Source organism: Rhinoraja longicauda, chromosome 1 (assembly GCF_053455715.1).
Source record: "Rhinoraja longicauda isolate Sanriku21f chromosome 1, sRhiLon1.1, whole genome shotgun sequence".
NCBI lineage: Eukaryota > Metazoa > Chordata > Chondrichthyes > Rajiformes > Arhynchobatidae > Rhinoraja > Rhinoraja longicauda.
In genome coordinates, this window is record NC_135953.1 from 102045939 (window position 1) to 102065286 (window position 19348).

At 44.9% G+C, this 19348-nt stretch overlaps 1 protein-coding gene across 4 annotated transcripts in view; it reads left to right on the forward strand.

The window, feature by feature from the left end:
- npnta (nephronectin a) overlaps positions 1–19348 on the forward strand; it is a 63779-nt gene that overhangs the window by 23143 nt on the left and 21288 nt on the right. For all 4 annotated transcript variants that reach the window (XM_078403595.1, XM_078403616.1, XM_078403605.1 and 1 more), the window contains 5 exons: positions 3335–3454; positions 5963–6082; positions 7785–7919; positions 8082–8204; positions 11562–11894. In XM_078403595.1, the coding sequence (XP_078259721.1) occupies positions 3335–3454; positions 5963–6082; positions 7785–7919; positions 8082–8204; positions 11562–11894 (831 nt within the window). The remainder of the gene's footprint in view (positions 1–3334; positions 3455–5962; positions 6083–7784; positions 7920–8081; positions 8205–11561; positions 11895–19348) is intronic.

Here is a 19348-nt window from a genome sequence, read left to right on the forward strand (position 1 = left end):
TCATTTGTTGTGCCAATCATTCCCATTTCTATGCCCGTGGTCATTCCATTCCATCTCTGTAGTGTAAACAAGAAATATCCATGATGTTAAGTAAAGAAGCAATAGGTTTATGCAAGACATTTTAAATGACAAGATAGTTCTGGATATAATTTTGAATGCTTCATCACAGGAAAGGACATTCAATCAGTAAATGATGGGAAAAAATACCCAATAGTCTTTTACTGGGAAGAGAACAGTTTAGTTTAGATTAGATTAGATTAGATTAGTTTAATTTAGTTTAGAGGCCCACTGACTGAGTCCTCATCCTCGCCGACCAGCGATCCCCGTACACTAACACTAGTCCATGCTATCCTACACACTAGGGACACTTTACATTTTTTACCGAAGCCAATTAACCTACAAACCTGTACATCTTTGGAGTGTGGGAAGAAACCGGAGCACCTGGGAAAAACCCACGCGGTCACAGGGAGAGCGTACAAACTCCGAACAGGCAGCACCCGTAGTCAGGATCAAACGCGGGTCTTGGCGCTGTAAGGCAGCAACACTACCACTGCACCACCGTGCCGCCCTTAAAAATAATTCCCATTCCATCCTAGTTGTGTTAGTGTTTTGCTGTTCAGTGCAAATGCACTAGAATTATGTGATCCAAATGAATTAAGGAACACATGATGAAGTGTCATCAATTCTGAACTATCACTTGAGTCTGAGGACAATATATTTGGAGCCGAAGAGGATTCCAAGCTCTGGAGAGTCGGGCAATCAGACACTATTCAGATTGGTGCAGATAAGAAAGATCTAGCATGTCCAATGGCCCGAATGGTCTTTTACTGCAGTGTGAACCATTTCTGACAGTAATTGGCAATGGGTGCTGGAGATCTGCTCAGATAACTATTGAAACCCAACCTGACCATGGCCAATCTGAACCTGACCCAAGCCTAAGGCTTTGTTTTACTGCACCAAGTGGACCCGTTGGGCCCAAACCTCTCCTACATTGGTGCAGCACCCTCTCCTCCCCCCCTCCTCTCACCCCCTCAACCCTCCCCCTCAACCCTCCCCCTCTCCCTCTCCCTCTCCCTCTCCCTCTCCCTCTCCCTCTCCCTCTCCCTCTCCCTCTCCCTCTCCCTCTCCCTCTCCCTCTCCCTCTCCCTCTCCCTCTCCCTCTCCCTCTCCCTCTCCCTCTCCCTCTCCCTCTCCCTCTCCCCCTCCCCCTCCCCCTCCCCCTCCCCCTCCCCCTCCCCCTCCCCCTTCCCCTCCCCCCTTCCCCTCCCTTCTTCCCCTCCCCCCTTCCCCTCTCTCCCACCTCTCCCCCTCTCTCCCCTCCCCTTCCCCTCCCTCCTCCCCCCTCCCCCACCCTCCTCCCCTCCCCCTCCCCCCTCCACCCCCTCCCCCTCCACACCCCCTCCTCTCCCCCCATTCCATCCCCCTCAACCCCTCTTATCTTCTGTCCTCCCCCCTCCCTCCCTCCCTCCCTTCCTCCCTCCCCAGGAGATAGATTTAAACTTTAAAATGCAAATAACTTAAAAAATATAACCGATTTCAATGAAACTTCTTCCATTAGCACCAAAGGGACAACTGTGAGTAAGGTGGGCCTAAAATTGTTGGGCTATCGTGTACCGTTTTGGCTGTAGTTCAGGAACAAACAAACAAACAAACGAGAGTTTTACTATATAGATTAACTCCTGACCCCACCCGAATCCACGCCATACAACTGGATCCCATCAGCTTGTAACCAGACTGTATGTTGAGAGGAGTGGGACAAGAAAAGTATTCGCCTGCTCAACCCCTCCCTATAGCTCAAACCCTGGCAATATACTTGCAAATCTTCTCCGCACTCTTCCCAGCTTAACAAAATCTTCCCTTTACAGGATGACCAAAACTGAACACAATACTCCAGATCCCCACATTAAATCTGTCTACAGTAGGTAGAACATAAAATAATGCAGCACAGGAACAGGTTCCTTAGCCCACTATGTCCACATTGAACATAGTGCCAAGCTAAACATCTCCTCTGCCTGCTCATGATCCCCATCGCCCACATTCTCTGCATATCAATATGCATAGCTAAATGCCTCTTAAATGGCACTATCTTATCTGTCTCCCTGACAGATAATACTAAGCTTGTGTATAGGAAAGGAAACAGATTTACTGTAGACAGACTCTGACAGACTCACTGTATGTGACAGTGAGTGGGCTTCATTCATTTTCAGTAAGCAACATTCATACTCTCATCGCTTTTTTCAATGCATCTACATCCTCACCTGTGTCAGTGCAAAGCACTCCCCCTAAGAAATATTATACTGCATCTTGTCCGGATATTCCTTCCAGAAGCTGCACTGTGTTTCCTGCCGGCTGCTTAGATATGCAGCTGAAATGCATGTGTTGGAATCTCATCAAGGGTATTGAGCTGAAATGTTAAATCCTTTTCTCCCTCTACAGATGCTGAAAAGTTCTAGCATTCTTTGTTTAATTCTAAAAAAAACAGCCATGGGGATTATATAGATGTGGAAAGAAGGAGCCACAGAAGCTGGTTTAACAAATGGATATAAAGTGCTTGAGTAACTCAGCAGGTCAGGCAGCCTGCTGGTAAAATGTGTAGGAAGGAACTTCAGATGCTGGTTTATACAGAAGATAGACACAAAATGCTGGAGTATCTCAGCGGGACAGGCAGCATTTCTGGAGAAAAGAGATAGGTTTTGGAAAGGTTCCTGAAGAAGTGTTCCAACCCGAAACGTCACCTATTCCTTTTCTCCAGAGATGCTGCCTGAACCGCAAAGTTACCCCAGCATTTTGTGTGTATCTCTGGTAACATGGATAGGTGACATTTTGGATTGGGACTCTTTTTCACACTCTAGCTTTCCCGGAGATGCCGCCTAACCCGCTGAGTTACACCAGCAGTTGGTATCTTTTTGGGATTACGTAGAGGGTAGGTCTGATTTTTATTGAAAGTCAGCATAGGAAAGATAAGGCTAAATAGGTTGTAAGTTCCTATGATTCAGTGAATCAACCATGATATAAACCTGCAGCAAAATACCACGACATAGTCTTACAGATAGTGCAGCTGTACAGGTGCATTGCAAGCACCCCCGGCCCCAATGCTACAACATACTTGGCCATTATACTTCAAGTATTATTGATTCAGTGACCTAAGTTACCGAACCACCCCAGCCATAAGTCATTGCTTCTTAGCAATGAGAGCATCTTTAATTGAAACAGAGTGGGTAACCAGCGTGAAATTATAATAACTTTTAACTCTTGCGACTAGCAGTACTCATTTTGTAAATTAAACTGATGAGATCTGTTGACATTAACCGTGGGAGTTTGTTTTTCTGAACAGATTTTAACGAGTGTGGGCTGAAGCCTCGGCCTTGCAAGCACCGGTGCATGAACACGTACGGCAGCTACAAGTGCTACTGCCTGAATGGCTACATGCTCATGTCTGATGGATCGTGTGCAAGTGAGTGACCTGCCTTTGACTAAATGCAATCTCATGCTTCAATTTAGACTGTGCTTTCGGGACAGTCATAGAGTTAGCTTGGCCCATAAGCAAATGGGTGGCACAGTGTTAGAGCTGCTGCCTCACAGCGCCAGAGACCCGGGTTTGATCCTGACCTCGGGGATGTCTGTGCAGATTTTGTACGTTCTCCCGGGTGCTCCGGTTTCCTCCCACATCCCAAAGACGTGCAAGTTTGTAAGTTAATTGGCCTCTGTAAAAATGTCCCAAATGTGTAAGGAGTGGATGCGAAAGTACAATAACATAGAACTAGTGTGAATGGCTGATCGATGGTCAGCCTTTTTCTATGCTGTATCATTTGTTAAATCAAGAAATGTCCCACAGCATTTTTAAGAGGCCCATTGGTTCATTGAGTCTCTGCTGGCCATAAAGTATCCATTTACATAAATGGTACGCTAATCCCATTTTATTCTCTCTATATCTATGTCAATTTTCAGGTTCTACTATTTATTTTCAGATTAGGGGCAATTTCCAGAGTCGTTGAGTCATACCGCTTAGAACCAGGCCTTTCAGCCCAACTTGCCACACCCACCAACGTGGCCCATCTGCACTAGTCCCACCTGCCTGCACTTGGCCCATATCCTTTTAAACCTATCCTATCCACGTACCTGTCCAAGTGTTGTGATAGCACCTGTCTCTACTACCCCCTCTGGCACCTCGTTCCATATATCCACCACCATTTGTTTAAAAAGGCTGCCCTCAGGTGCCTATTAAATATTTCCCCCATCACCTTAAAACCAAGAACTCTGGTTTTTGATTCCCCTACTCTGGGTAAAAGATTCCGTACATTCACTCTTTCTAATTTTCTCATGATCTTATGCACCTCTATAAGATCACCCCTCATCCTCCTGCACACCAAACAATAAAATCCTAGCCTGCTTAACCTCTCCCTGTAGATCAGGCCCTCGAGTCCTGGCAACATTCTTGTAAATCTTCTCTGTACCTTTTCCAGCTTAAAAATATCAAACCACAATCAAACTGACTGTCCCCACTCCCCCCACACCACGATCAGTCTGAAGAAGGGTCCCGACCTAAATCGTCACCTACCTATTTTCTCCAGGGATGCTGCCTGTCCCGCTGAGTTACTCCAGCATTTTGTGTCTATCTTTGGTCAATCAAACTGCTAGCTTTGGGTTGTGAAAGGAAATGGGAACAGCCAGGGAAATAACAGTCACAGGGGGAATATGCAAATGTCGGACAGCAGCAGGATTGAACCCGGGTCACTGGTGCTGTGTGGCAGCAGCTCGACCCGCTGCATCACTATAAGTCTGCGTAGGAAGGAACTGCAGATGCTGGTTTACACCGACGACAGATACAAAATGCTGGAGTAAGTCAGGCAGCATCTCTGGAGAGAAGTTAATGGGTGACGTTTTGGGTCGAGACCCTTCTTCACTATGTCTTTTCGCCTAGAATCAGGTGAAGTTTTCTTCCCGAGGTTACATTCGGCACCATGACTCCCTAGAGAAGGTTGTCGTTCCAGTCCAAACATTTGTGTGTAAAACTCTGTGCTGAAGCTTCCATCAGTGCTGCTGGATGGGGGGCTGCCATCTTTCGGATGAGCTGTTCGGTTCTTGGAAGCTTTCCAAAGTGAAACATCCCACGGCATTACTTTGAAATGAAGTAAAGACAGGTCCATATTATCAGGCCATTATCACAATGTGGAACTGCTCTGTGCCAGTTAGCTACAGGCTTATCACTAAAAGTACTCCGCTGACTGTTAAAAGATTTGGCTTGACATCATGTTCAGCCCGGACCAAAGCAAGGGCCATTTTGTGTGCTGTGTTTTATGTTCAACAACACATTGCGGGCTTGACTGATGCCACAGAATGCCAGCCTGTCAGTCTCCGGTGCCTTGTGAAATAGGAGACTGAGAACAAGCAGGTCGGAGTGGGAGTGGGATGAACAGAGGAAGTCCTTGCAATAACAGACCTCTGTATCACGGATTTTGGTTATAACGAGGCTCCTGTCGCACCACCCCTCTCCCGCCCGCTTCCGCCAGGTTACCCGGCGAGCTGGTGCCACGTGGCGGGAGCTTTGGTTGTGGGAGTGGAGAGAGCGAGGAGCATGAAGGAGGCACGAGTACCGGACCCGTCCCCGTCCCCAGCGCACCACGCTTGTGAATTCCTGCTGGTTTAACCCCTCAATGCCATGTTTCTTCCCTACCGGCCTTGGGTTAAACTAGTTAATATTTACCTCCCTCACTCGGTTAAAGCGGCCAATCGGCAATAACGGACACCATTTCGCCCCCCCCCACCACCACCTGTGGTCCGTTATAACGAGGGTATACTGCATTAAAGTGAGGCCACACTGCCTGAATCATTAACCTCTCCCTGTGTTCAGAGGCAAATAGACCAGGGCACATGTTGCCAGTGGCAGCTACCTGCATGCGAGCTGAGGATGTTGACTGACTGGCGCGAGTGTGTGGATGAACTAGTTTGCATCTGTCGACAGATACACGATCGTGCTCGATGGCAAACTGCCAGTACGGCTGTGATAAAGTGAAAGGAGAAATCCGCTGCCGTTGTCCATCTGCTGGACTCCAGCTTGCCCCAGACAGCAGGACCTGTGTAGGTGAGTACCTCACGAACTTTTCACAGGGGACCGTCCTCCAGACAACATTCTGGTTGAAAGATCTAGAAGCAGCAGTCTAACTTGAATAAATTGAATTTGAATAACTTGAATCAGTTTAGTTTTGTTTAGGAAAAAAAATAGCAGGAGGAGGCCATTCAGCTCTTTGAGCCAGCACCACCATTCAATATGATCATGGTTGATCATCTAAAATCAGTACCCCGTTCCTGCTTTTTCCTCATTTCCCTTGATTCATTTAGCCCTAAGAGCTAAATCTAATTCTCTCTAGTAAACATCCAGTAAATTGGCCTCCACTTCCTTCTGAGGCAGAGAATTCCACAGATTCACAACTCTCTGGGTGAAAATGTTTTTCCTCATCTCAGTCCTAAATGGCTTACCCCTTATTCTTAAATTGTGAGCCCTGGATCTGGACACCCCCAAAATCGGGAACATTTTTTCTGCATCTAGCCTGTCCAATCCTTTAAGAATATTATATGTTTCTATAAGATCCCCTCTCATCCTTCTAAATTCCAGTGAATACAAGCCGAGTCGACCCATTCTTTCATCATATGTCAGTCACGTCATCCCGGGAATTAACCTGGTGAACCTACGCTGCACTCCCTCAGTAGCAAAAATGTCCTTCCTCAAATTATGAGACCAAAATTGCACACAATACTCCAGGTGCGGTCTCACCAGGGCCCTGTACAACTGCAGTAGGACCTCCTTGCTCCTAAACTCAAATCCTCTCACAATGAAGGTGTTAGCTTTCTTCATTGCCTGCTGTTACCTGCATGCTTATGTTCAGTGACTGACTTACAAGTACACCCAGGTCTCGTTGCACCTCCCCATTTCCTAATCTGACATCATTCAGATAATAATCTGCCTTCCCGTTCTTGCCACCAAAGTGGATAACCTCACATTTATCCACATTATATACTGCATCTGCCATGCATCTTCCCACTCACCCAACCTATCCAAGTCACCCTGCAGCTTCATAGTATCCTCCTCACAGCTCACACTGCCACCCAGCTTTGTGTCATCCGCAAATTTGGAGATGCTACATTTAATTCCCTCGTCTAAATCGTTAATATTTATTGTAAATAACTGGGGTCCCAGCACCGAGCCAAGCGACACCCCACTAGTCACTGCACTATTGTCTATTGTCATGCACTATTTACTGTTGTCATGTATACAGCGATACAGTGAAAAGCTTTTGTTGTTGCGTGCTATCTAGTCAGAGTAAAGACTATACATGATTACATTCAAGCCGCCCACAGTGTACTGATGCAGGATAAAGGGAATAACCTTTAGTGCAAGGTAAAGTCCGATTGAAGATAATCCAAGGATCTGCAATTAGGTAGATGGGAGGTCAGGCCTGCTCTCTAGTTGTAGGTCGGATGGTGCAGTTGCCGGATAACTGCTGGGAAGACACTGCCCTTGAATCTGGAGTGTGTGTTTTCAAACTTCTGTACCTCTTGCCTGATGGGAGAGGTGAGAAGAGGCACTGGTCCTTGATTATGCTGCTGGCCTTGCTGAAGCAGCATGAAATGTATTTCCCTTTGGTCACTACTTTCATGCTTCAGCACCAGTTTATTTTATGAAGACATTACAGTGAAGAGGTTTGGGATGTTAGTGTTTTATTACATGGAGCAGTATGGATTGGAAGTTGCTGTTGATTTGACCACCTCCTGTAATTTCCTTTCAGACGTGGACGAGTGTTCTGCTGGCAGGGTTGTGTGCCCTCGTTTCCGGAAATGCATTAATACTTTTGGAAGTTACTTCTGCAAATGCCACGAAGGCTTTGAGCTCCGGTACTACGATGGGAAGTATCGGTGTATAGGTGAGTGGTAAGGACTCTGTCCAACAAAGGCCCCAAAGGTTACTGTGGTTACTGGCCTGCGGAGAATAAACTTTGCACCTGAACCTTTTACGTGATTGGCAAAGTTGTAGACATGATAAGAATGGGAAGCCACATTGACATTTTTGTCCCCCTCTCTCCTAGATATTGACGAGTGTTCAAGGAGGACACATAAATGCAATTCCTTTGCTACCTGTCACAATATACCAGGCTTTTATAAATGCAAGTGTGTGAGAGGCTTCAGGGGCAATGGTTACAGCTGTACAGGTACGTACGTCAACTCAAACAGAGCAGCCTAAAGACTCCTCATGTTTTAGAATAGTTCTTCACACTCCAAACAGAGGGTGGTGAATCTGTGGAATTCATTGCCACAAAAGGCTGTGGAGGCCAAGTCATTGGGTATTTTTAAAGTGGAGGTTGATAGGTTCTTGGTTATTAAGTTGTCAGAGGATGCAGGGAAAAGCCAGGAGAATGTGGTTGAGAGGGAAAAATAGATCGGCCATGGTCGAATGGCAGAACGGACTTGATGGAGCAAATGGCCTAATTGTGCTCCTATGTCTCATGATCTTGTGGTCTTTCTTATTTATAACTTGCACGGAGAGAAAAGAGGGCAATAGCAGTAACTGAATTTCAAAACATTGGGATAGACATGATGGGCTGAATGGTCACCTTTAATCCCCTTGTTGATTCTATGAATCCAGTATCAATCATGACGTCACAATAGTGAGGCCCTTTCCTGAGAAGGCTGAATTGTTCACAGTAAAGTTTGCCTGATCCTCGGTCACCTTTGTGTGAAATCAGCCTGATATTTCTCTGCCACTCAAAGCAGGAAAATATATTGGTTATAACACAGGTGTAGACTGTCCTTGCATGTTTGAAATAATGTACAATATGAGAACCATGCTAGATTTGGGATTTTGCTATTACAGACAAAATAAATATAAAGCCAGCCTGCTGAATATGAGTGGACAAAGTGGTTGATGTCAGCTTACCTCTTCTCTAGAGGATAGACATCCTGCCCATTTATCTTTTATGAAGAAGGGTCCCGACTCAAAACATCCCCTAACATCAGCAGTAGAGTCCTGTGACCACATGGGTTTTCTCCGGGTGCTCCAGTTTTCTCCTTGTATACACTGGAATTTAGAAGGATGAGGGGGGATCTTATTGAAACATATAAGATAATTAGGGGATTGGACACATTAGAGGCAGGAAACATGTTCCCAATGTTGGGGGAGTCCAGAACAAGGGGCCACAGTTTAAGAATAAGGGGTAGACCATTTAGAACGGAGATGAGGAAGAACTTTTTCAGTCAGAGAGTGGTGAAGGTGTGGAATTCTCTGCCTCAGAAGGCAGTGGAGGCCAGTTCGTTGGATGCTTTCAAGAGAGAGCTGGATAGAGTTCTTAAGGATAGCGGAGTGAGGGGGTATGGGGAGAAGGCAGGAACGGGGTACTGATTGAGAGTGATCAGCCATGATCGCATTGAATGGCGGTGCTGGCTCGAAGGGCTGAATGGCCTACTCCTGCACCTATTGTCTATTGTCTCCCACATTTCACAGACGTGCAGATTTGTCGGTTAATTGGCTTCTGTAAATTGTGTGCCGGATATGAAACAGCGGTAACATAGAACTAGGGTATGGGTGATCAATGATCGGTGTGGACTGTTTCCATGCTGTATCTCTCTAAACTATCCATGTTGTCCAATGATGCCGCCTGACCCACTAAGTTTCTCCAGCACTTTGTGTCTTATCTTTACATAGACTCCACTTAGTCATTGCTCCAAACCGTGTGCATGTGCGATTTGACTTAAAAAACCTTCTAGAAATGTTACTTGAGAATTTATTTCCTTTCTGCTGTATGCTTTATTCAGAAAGAAAACATATTGAGGACACCGTTTTATAAGATTATATTTATAATATTATTTATTTATAAAATTATTATGGACACAAAAAAAATTGTTGCCAAAGTATTCCCACTTCTTAAAACTTTGCATTCTTACTAACATTTTGGAAATAATTATGTATAATTTAGATGGGAGAGGATTTGGGCCAAATGCAGGCAGGTGAGACAATTGTAGACGGGACATGTTGGTCGCAGTGGGCATGTTCGTCCTATGGGGCCTGTTTTCACGCTGTATGACTATAATTTTTTACTTAAAAATTGTGCATGTGCAGGCTTGTCAAATTTTCACGTAATAAATTTGTATGTCAAACTTTAAGGCAGAGATTGTTCACATTAACTGGCCATGCTACAATTACATCCTCATCCTCCCTTCAGCAGAGAATGTAATAGTAATGTGACATGTTTACATAGGTAATCTTCAAACTGGCATTGGAATGTATCATATCAGTGTATTTGAAAAAGCTGAATAAACTAGGAAGTCAATTCTATCTCTGCGTCTTGGTGAAAGTATCCATCAATGGCCAAACCCAAGAGGATTGGATCTTGGCCCCATTTTGTGTTTAATGCAGTGGGTAATAACGTCATAGTATATGGGCAAGACCAAGCGCAGACTTGGTGACCATTTCACTAAACACTTGCGCATGTTTCGCTAAGGCCTACTGGGATCTTCCGGTTGCCAACCATTTTAAATCCCCTTCCCATTCCCATACTGACCTTTGGGTCCTGTGCCTCTTCCATTGTCAGAGTGAGTTCCATTGTCCTTCACATGCAAACTGGAGGAACAGCACCTCATATCACCTGTTCACACTAATTCGATGTTATCCCACTTTCTTCATCCACTCCCTGCACACTGGAGGCAAATTACAGAGGCCAATTAACCTAAAAACCTGCTCGTCTTTGGGATGTGGGCGGCATGGTAGCGCAGCGGTAGAGTTGCTGCTTTACAGCGAATGCAGCGCCGGAGACTCAGGTTCAATCCTGACTACGGGTGCTGCACTGTAAGGAGTTTGTACATTCTCCCCGTGACCTGCGTGGGTTTTCTCCGAGATCTTCGGTTTCCTCCCACACTCCAAAGACGTACAGGTATGTAGGTTAATTGGCTGGGTAAATGTAAAAAAAAAATTGTCCCTAGTGGGTGTAGGATAGTGTTAATGTACGGGGATCGCTGGGCGGCACGGACTTGGTGGGCCGAAAAGGCCTGTTTCCGGCTGTATATATATGATATGATATGATGATAAACCAGAACACCCGGAGGAAACCCTAGGGTGAACGTACAAACTCCACACGAGGTCAGGATCGAACACGGGACTCTGGCGCTGTGAGGCAGTGGCTCTACCAGCTGCACTACTGTGCCACTGTGTTGTCAGAAAGTTTTACTAATATGAGTAAAAATGTATAAGTATCAACAAATGGGATTATGATTGAAATTAATTTGCTCACATTTTTATTATGCCTTTTTCTCCAGATATTGTTTCTTAGTCCAAAGATCAGACATGTCACCTACCTTAGGCTCTTTGCCAATGTCTTGAGTGTCTGGGTTGTGTGTGTGAGACTAAAGTAGGCTGATTCTCTTTTGTGTCTGTGTTCCTTGCCTCAAAGCCAAGATCGTGCTGAGTCGCTTTAAAGCTAAGAACAAATATTGAACTACTATGTAAATTGAACAATGTGATTTAAAGTTTGGCAAACCAGTCACTAATTAATGGCACTGACTTGCTTGTTTTTCAGTTGACAAGAAATACCCTGTGTTTACGACCCCACCCAAAGGCAGAGACAATGGAACTGGGAATGCTATTTATGTGCCCAACACCACCCCAGCCATGAGTAGGAGGAAAACCACCACAGCGACTCCGCCATTCATTAACAAGAAACCAGAGATCCAAACACAAAGTCCCATCCCAACCACATACCCAACCACAACCACAACCATGACAACAACAGTGAGGACAACAACAATTCCAACAATAACCAGCACAACCTCAGCTGCAACCACGACGTTAGCCACGCCGGTGGACAACAGAATCCCCATTGAAGTCCCGCGGCAAAGAGGAGATGTTTTCAGTAAGTACCTGAACTATTGCAGTGCTACATCTTGTTGTTCAGAGAGCTCAGGGAACTGTTCTGTCAGTGAGCTGGAAACTATGGAACAAAACAAAGCGATGGGAAAATACATGGATATTTCAAATATATGTGGATTATTGGAACGAGCTGCCAGAAGAGGTAGAAATAAGAAAATGCAGATGCTAGTTTACACAAAAGGACACAAGCTTCTTGAGTAACTCAATGGGTTGGGCAGCATCTCTAGAGAACATGGATAGTTGATGTTTTGGATCAGTACCTTTCTTCAGACTTTGTCTTTTTGCCAAAGGAGGTAGTTGGGACAGTTGTTATAATAGCATTTTAAAAGGCATTTGGACAGGTACATGGATAGGAAAGGTTTGGTGGGATATAGGCCCAAAGCAGGCAGGTTGGACTAGTTTAGATGTGCATGTCGGTCGGCATGAGAAAGTGGTGCTGAAGGGCCTGTTTCCGTTCTGTATAATCATATAACTGTATGATATGAATTTATTCATTTACCTACGTCAATGCCTGCGTGTGATTAAAATTCATTCAAATTATAAATGATATTGTGAATTCTACATTTTCCCTATTCCATTAGAGGTCCTATGTTGAGCAAGGTGTAATTTTGATTAGATGAACTTGCTAAATTGCATTCCAGTTCAACAATCCATCTGCTGGAGGAAGTTAGTGCTTTAGCAGCATCTGTGGGGGGAAAGGAATTGCTAATGGTTTGACCTGTAACGTTGACAATTTGCGGTTTGCATGTTCATGATACTTTTTTAAAGAAAATTCTTCGCATGAGCTTGCAACATGCAGAACAGTGGCGCATCTTGGAGAGCCGCTGCCTCACAGTGCCAGAGGCCAGGTTCGATTCTGACCTCAGGTGCTGTGGGGAGTTTGCACGTTCTCTCTGTTACTGCATGAGTTTCCCCGGGTGCTTCGGTTTCCTCCCACAACTCAAAGGGGTGCAGGTTTGTAGGTAAAATGGCCCCTTTAAATTGCCCCTCGTGTCATAGTCATTGAGTCAGACAACATGGAAATAGGTCCTTCGGTCCAACTTACCCATGCCGACCAAAATGCTCCATCTACACTAGTCCTAGAATATCAGTGTTTGTCTGATATCCCTTTAAACCTTTCCTATCCGTGTACCTTTCCAAATGTCTTTAAATGTTGTTCTCATACTTGCCTCAATTACTTCCCCTGACAGCTCGTTGCATAAACCCACCACACTGTGTGTGAAAAAGCGTGGATGCAAAAGTGGGATAAGAGAACTAGTGTGGATGTGATCGATGGTCAGCATGGACTCGGTGGGCCGAAGGGCCTGTTTCCATGCTGTGCTTTTGCATTTTCTTATGACATCAAATTATTTCCTCCAATTGCAGAATCAACTCTAAAAAATGTTGATATCAGTCCAGCTGTTTTATTAGGCAGTGTAAATTTCTTGTAGTTCAGTTGAAAACTAAATGTGGAATAAAGATATTCAAATTGCATTTAATGTGGTTGATGTAGGCATCTGAAGAAACAGGAATTCATTCTTTTACATCACCTCATTTTCGTTTGGGCAGCTTTCAACCCAACGGTATGAACATTGATTTCTCCCACATCAAGTAACTCTTGCATTCCCCCCCCCCCCCCCACCCCGTCCCCCACCCTACTTGTCCTCCCAGTTCCCCTGTTCATATCCCAGTATCCCTCTTGTTATCACACATTCCTGTCTCCTTTTTGTTATCACACATATGGACTCGTTAGAGGCAGGAAACATGTTCCCAATGTTGGGGGAGTCCAGAACAAGGGGCCACAGTTTAAGAATAAGGGATAGGCCATTTAGAACTGAGATGAGGAAAAACATTTTCAGTCAGAGAGTTGTGAATCTGTGGAATTCTCTGCCTCAGAAGGCAGTGGAGGCCAATTCTCTGAATGCATTCAAGAGAGAGCTAGATAGAGCTCTTTAGGATAGCGGAGTCAGGGGGTATGGGGAGAAGGCAGGAACGGGGTACTGATTGAGAATGATCAGCCATGATCACATTGAATGGCGGTGCTGGCTCAAAGGGCTGAATGGCCTCCTCCTGCACCTATTGTCTATTGTCTATTGTGTATTCCCCAGCCAACAATGGACCATTATGGGCTCCACCCTTCCTGAGGTCACCCGTTGCCGCCCCTGATTTGTTCTGGCCTTTTCTCGCCTCCAGCTTATTGCACCCCAACCTCTAATTTCAGTCTGAAGAAGGGTTCCGACCCGAAATATCACCTATTCTTTTTCTCTAGAAATGCTGCCTGATGCTGAGTTACTCCAGCATTTTGTGTCTATCTTTGGTGTAAACCAGCATCTGCAGTCCCTTCCAAAACAATTGATTTTTGTGTTACTCATCTTTTTCCCATCTTGTATCCCCATTGTTGCTTCTCGTGTCCAGCCTCTTTAAGGTGGAGAAAGCACACACAGGCCGCTGAGACCACTCCTCTTCATAAAGCTATTTGTACTCCAATGCTGCCCTCTTCCTTCTAGGGTGGTAGTAACCTTCCACTTGCCACCTTTCCTCGGCTCTCAACAGGGAGGAGCAGAGGGTAGGTGGAAGGAGCATGCTGATCCTCTGGACAAGGCACATGCATATACTACATTTCCAAGCCAGTGTACGAGTCCCAGTCTTATTTTTTGGATTGAAAGGGACAGCATGGAAATAAGCCATCGTCCCGCTGACCATTGATCACCCATTCACACTAATTCCAAGTTATTCCACTTTTGCATCCACACCCTACACACTAAGGATAATTTACAGAGGCCAATTAACCTAAAAACCTGCACGTCTTTGGGATGTGGGAGGAAACCGGAGCAGCTGGAGGAAACCCACACGGTCATACGATGAACATGCAAACTCCACACAGACAGCACCCGAGGTTAGATTGAACACGGGACTCTGGCGCTGTGAGGCAGCAGCTCTACCAGTGGCACCACTGTGCTGCTCCTTTAAAGCCTAGCATTCCGTCAACCCAATGAAGCAAGACTGTGGCTTGTGGCTAGATGTCTCGCCTGTTGATTATGATGGGAAAAGCATTGGCCTGTTTCCTCTTGTTCAACTTCGATCCAAGTCTGTGTCTGAGAGCTAACTGTTCCTCCTGCTGTGTGCCAGCTTCATGACAATAATGAGCCAAACCTTATTCTATTTCAGGCAATAGTTACGATAAACATAAAGCAAAGGGCCAAGGAATGAATTTTAAAAACCCCGCAAAATTTCTTGGAACTCTGCAGAGTCCATGCAAGAGTGGATGAGAAAGTGGGATAACATAGAACTAGAGTGACCAGGTGATCGAAGGTTGGCATGAACCCTGTGGGGCGAGTGGCCTGATTCCATGCTATATCTCTAAACTAAATTAAAAATTCAGTATATATATCAAATGACCTCCAATTTAATAATTTTACCTTTATGCCATCACACAACATTTGCTCCAGGGACATGTAATCTTCCTAAATGATTTAACTCAACTCCTCCTGTAAGTAGACTGAGAAATCTTTCACCAACTCAATTAGGCTCATTATATCTAAGTGACATTCCAAAAATGTCTGTCACAGTTAGAATTCATCTCACCCAGTGATATGCTTATACCTCATGGTCTAAGTTCAAGCCTATCCAAGGACAACATCACCATAGCTGGACCTCAGTAATGTTAGCACACTTTGCAGAGATTTTTTAAACTACAAAGCAAAATTTAAAGCAGAATCTCCACAATAGATTATTGTGTAGGTATGTCCCAAGAATTCTTCACAAATCTGTCTTAATATTTATGTCTTTATACACAAGGTGCTGGAGTAACTCAGCAGGACAGGCAGCAACTCTAGAGGTCATGGATATGTGATGTTTTGGGCGAGACCCTTCTTAAAGCTGCATGTCCATGTCCTCCAGAGATGCTGCCTGACCCGCTGAGTTTCTCCAACACTTTGTATCTACAGTTCCTTGTGTCTCCATCTCAATATTTATTAATATGTGCTGACTGTAGAAGTTGTCAATCTCCTACACAGATTTAGAGTCAGATTGGAAATGGTCTATTCGGTCTACTATCCACACTGACCTAATCAGCAAGTACCCATTTACATTAATCCTATGGTATTCCCGTTTTATTCTTCCCACATTTCCATCAACTCTCCCACAACGCTATCATTCATGTACACTCTAAGCACAATTAAACCACCCCTCTTTCTTGAGATCTGAGAGCAAACTTGAACAGCCTGAGGAAGTTCACATGGTGACAGGGAGAACATGCCAACTCCACAGTGTCAGCACCTGTCACTGGAGTTGCGAGAAAGTAGCTGTACCAGCTGTCCCAGTGTGCTGTCCAGTTCCCAGTCTGTTCCATTTATCACCAGATGCACAAGCCTAGAAATTGGACCTGTTCGATTTGTGAAATGCATTCTCTATGGGTAGTGATCATTCAAAATCATGCAGGTTGCATTTTACTGTAACGGAATGGGGGGAAGCACCCTAGTAATGTTTTGAAATTGCGTTTCTCCATTTTCACAACTCTTAAAGGGCCTGTGATTCGAGATTAAGACTAGGGGCGGCACAGTGGCACAGTGTTAGAGTTGTGTACAATGTTGCGGTAAGTTTCTGCTAAATTTAGTTTAATTTAGTTTAGAGCTACAACGTGGAAACAAGCCCTTCAGCCCACCGAGCCCATGCTGACCGCCGATTACTTGTACACTATCCTACACACTAGGGAGGGTTTTAATTGAAACCAATTAACCTACAAACCTGCACGTCTTTGGAATGTGGGAGAAAGGGAGCATCTGGAGAAAACCGACATAGTGACAGAACGCACAAACTCCTTACAGACAGGGTCTTTCGCGATCTAAGGCAGCGACTCTACTGCTGTGCCACGCTGCCACCATGGCACCAGCTTTGGCACCAGGAAGACAACAGCCCATCTGAGACAAAAGAGACTGCAGATACTAAAATCTAGAACCAAAATTGACTATATCTCAGTTGTGAATAATGATGTGTAAAGAGTGCATGGACAGATCAACGCTGTGGATTGATGCACCCAGTGTTCACCTCGTATTCACTCCCACTTGGTCCCTTTACAGAAAATAAAAGCGAGAACGAAGTCAAAGACACAGTCTCATTGATGTCTGGGTTGGCAATGCTAAAGAACAGTATTAGTTGTTTTGCTCTGGATTCCAACATCTGTATACTCTTGTCTCTCCATTAGTTGCTTACAATTTGGCTGACCTAATACTCTGCGTTCTGTTCCTGTCAATGCCTTTGGCCTCAGTTGCTTCCCTTGGCTTTGCATCTCCTGGCATTGTAAAGTTCATGGCCATTGTTCTTCTAATTCTGAATAAGGATGAAGGGCTTCAGCTGTGGAATTGAGATACTCTGAAACATTAACTCGTTTTACAACCACTCATCAGGAAGCACTCACGATTCACCATGTGTGAATATATCAACAGGGCATGTTTTTTTTAACTGTTGTTTTGTGGAACAAACGTTGCCCACATTTGGAGTCAGTCATAGAGTCATACAGTGTGGAAACAGGCCCTTTGGCCCATCTGGCCCTTCGGCCCAATTTACCAACATGTCCCATCTATAATAGTCCCACCTGCCTGCATTTGGCCCATATCCCTCTAAACCTGTCCTATCCATGTACCTGTTTAAATGTTTCTTAAACTTTGCGATACTACCTGCCTCAACTACCTCCTCCAGGAGCATACACCCACCACCTGTTGTGTGAAAAAATTGCCCTTCAGATTCTTATTAAATCTTTTCCCCCTCACCTTAAACTATGTTTAACCACTCTTAAACTACTTTTTCAGATAATGTCAAAGTTCCCATGTCATTGTCTACAATGATACGTTTGTGAATTGTCCCGCCCCCACCTCTTTTCCAGCTTTCTCTTGCCCACTATCTTCAGTCTAAAGAAAGGTCCTGACTCAAAATGTCGCTTATGCATATTTTCCGGAGATGCTGCCTGACCCGCTGAGTTACTCCAGCTCTTTGTGTTCATTGTCTAAAACATTGTCTTTGTGCACAACCCCTTGGTGTGCCAAATATTAAAGAGGGTTCAGGAGACTTTTATCTTGAGGTAATTGTGCTGGAAAAATTACAAAGGAACAGCAAATAAAAAGATGCTCAGTCTTATTGTACCAATGTCTGGGTCAATTTCATCTCCTTTAAGGGGTCAGTAGGTAATGTCACCAGGTGTTTAAGGGAGAGGGAGTATACTTTACCAATGGGAATAAGTGGAGTTTTTAAATCACAGAAAAGTTGTGAGGTAACGATTCAAAAGATGGAGACACAATGACAATCACAATCATCCTGCAGATGCTGGAATCTTGAAGAAAACACAAAGTGCTGGTATACTCAGCAGGTCAGGCAGCATCTGTGGAGGACATGGATGGGTGGCGTTTTGGGTCGGGACCCTAATTCAAACTGATTGGAATAGGGGGAAGAAAGCTGTAAAAGAGAGATGGGTCAGGACAAAGACTGGGCAGGTGATTGGTGGATACAGGTGAAGATCCAAAAGATGGGATTAATACAGATGGGTGCCTACTGACGTGTGGGGCTGAATGGCCTGTATAACTCTCTGCTGTATAACTCAATGACTCGATAAAGAGAGATTTCCCAATATCTGTTAATGGTAAAAGGTTTAGTCGTGTCTTGCGATTGAAATATATTGAAATTATGTCGCATTTTTCACAATGTGGGCAGGCAGTGGTACCACTATCTGGGACGCTGCCTCACAGTTCCACGGAGTTAAGTTCAATCCTGAACTCTGGCGCTGTCTTTGTGGAGTTCTTCCTGTGACCACATGGGTTTCTACTGGAAACTCCTCATCCCAAAGACGTGTGAGTCAATAGGTCAATTAATCATTGTAAGTTATTGCTGTTTAGTGATACAGTGCGGAAACAGGCCCTTCGGCCTACCGAGTGCGCGCCGACCAGCGATTCCTGTACGCTTGCACTACACACTAGGACAATTTTTACCGAAGCCAAATTAACCTTTAAAACCTATACGTCTTTGGAGTGTGGGAGGAAACCAGAGCACCTGGGTGGGGTGGTCACAGGGAGAACATATAAACTCCATAGAGACAGACCCTAGTCAGGGCCGTTTTTACAGCATTATGGGCCCCCGGGCGAAAAGCACTTACCGAAAAGCACTTAGCGATGGACTTAGGGTGCTACATTGTTGCGAAAAGCACTTACAGATCGCTGTGAGAAGCACTTAGTGACCGAAAATGTTGCGAAAAAAGCACTTATTGAACCTACATTTTTAAAGTAGTATTTATTTATTGCAAGTCACTTAACATACACAGATCAGCATGGGGTCCCTATGCTCGTGGGCCCCCGGGCAAGTGCCCATCAGGCCCATGTGTTAAGACGGCCCTGACCCTAGACAGGATTGAACCCGGGTCTCTGGCGCTGTAAGGCAGCAACGTCCACTAAGCGTGTGTAGGTGAGTCAAATG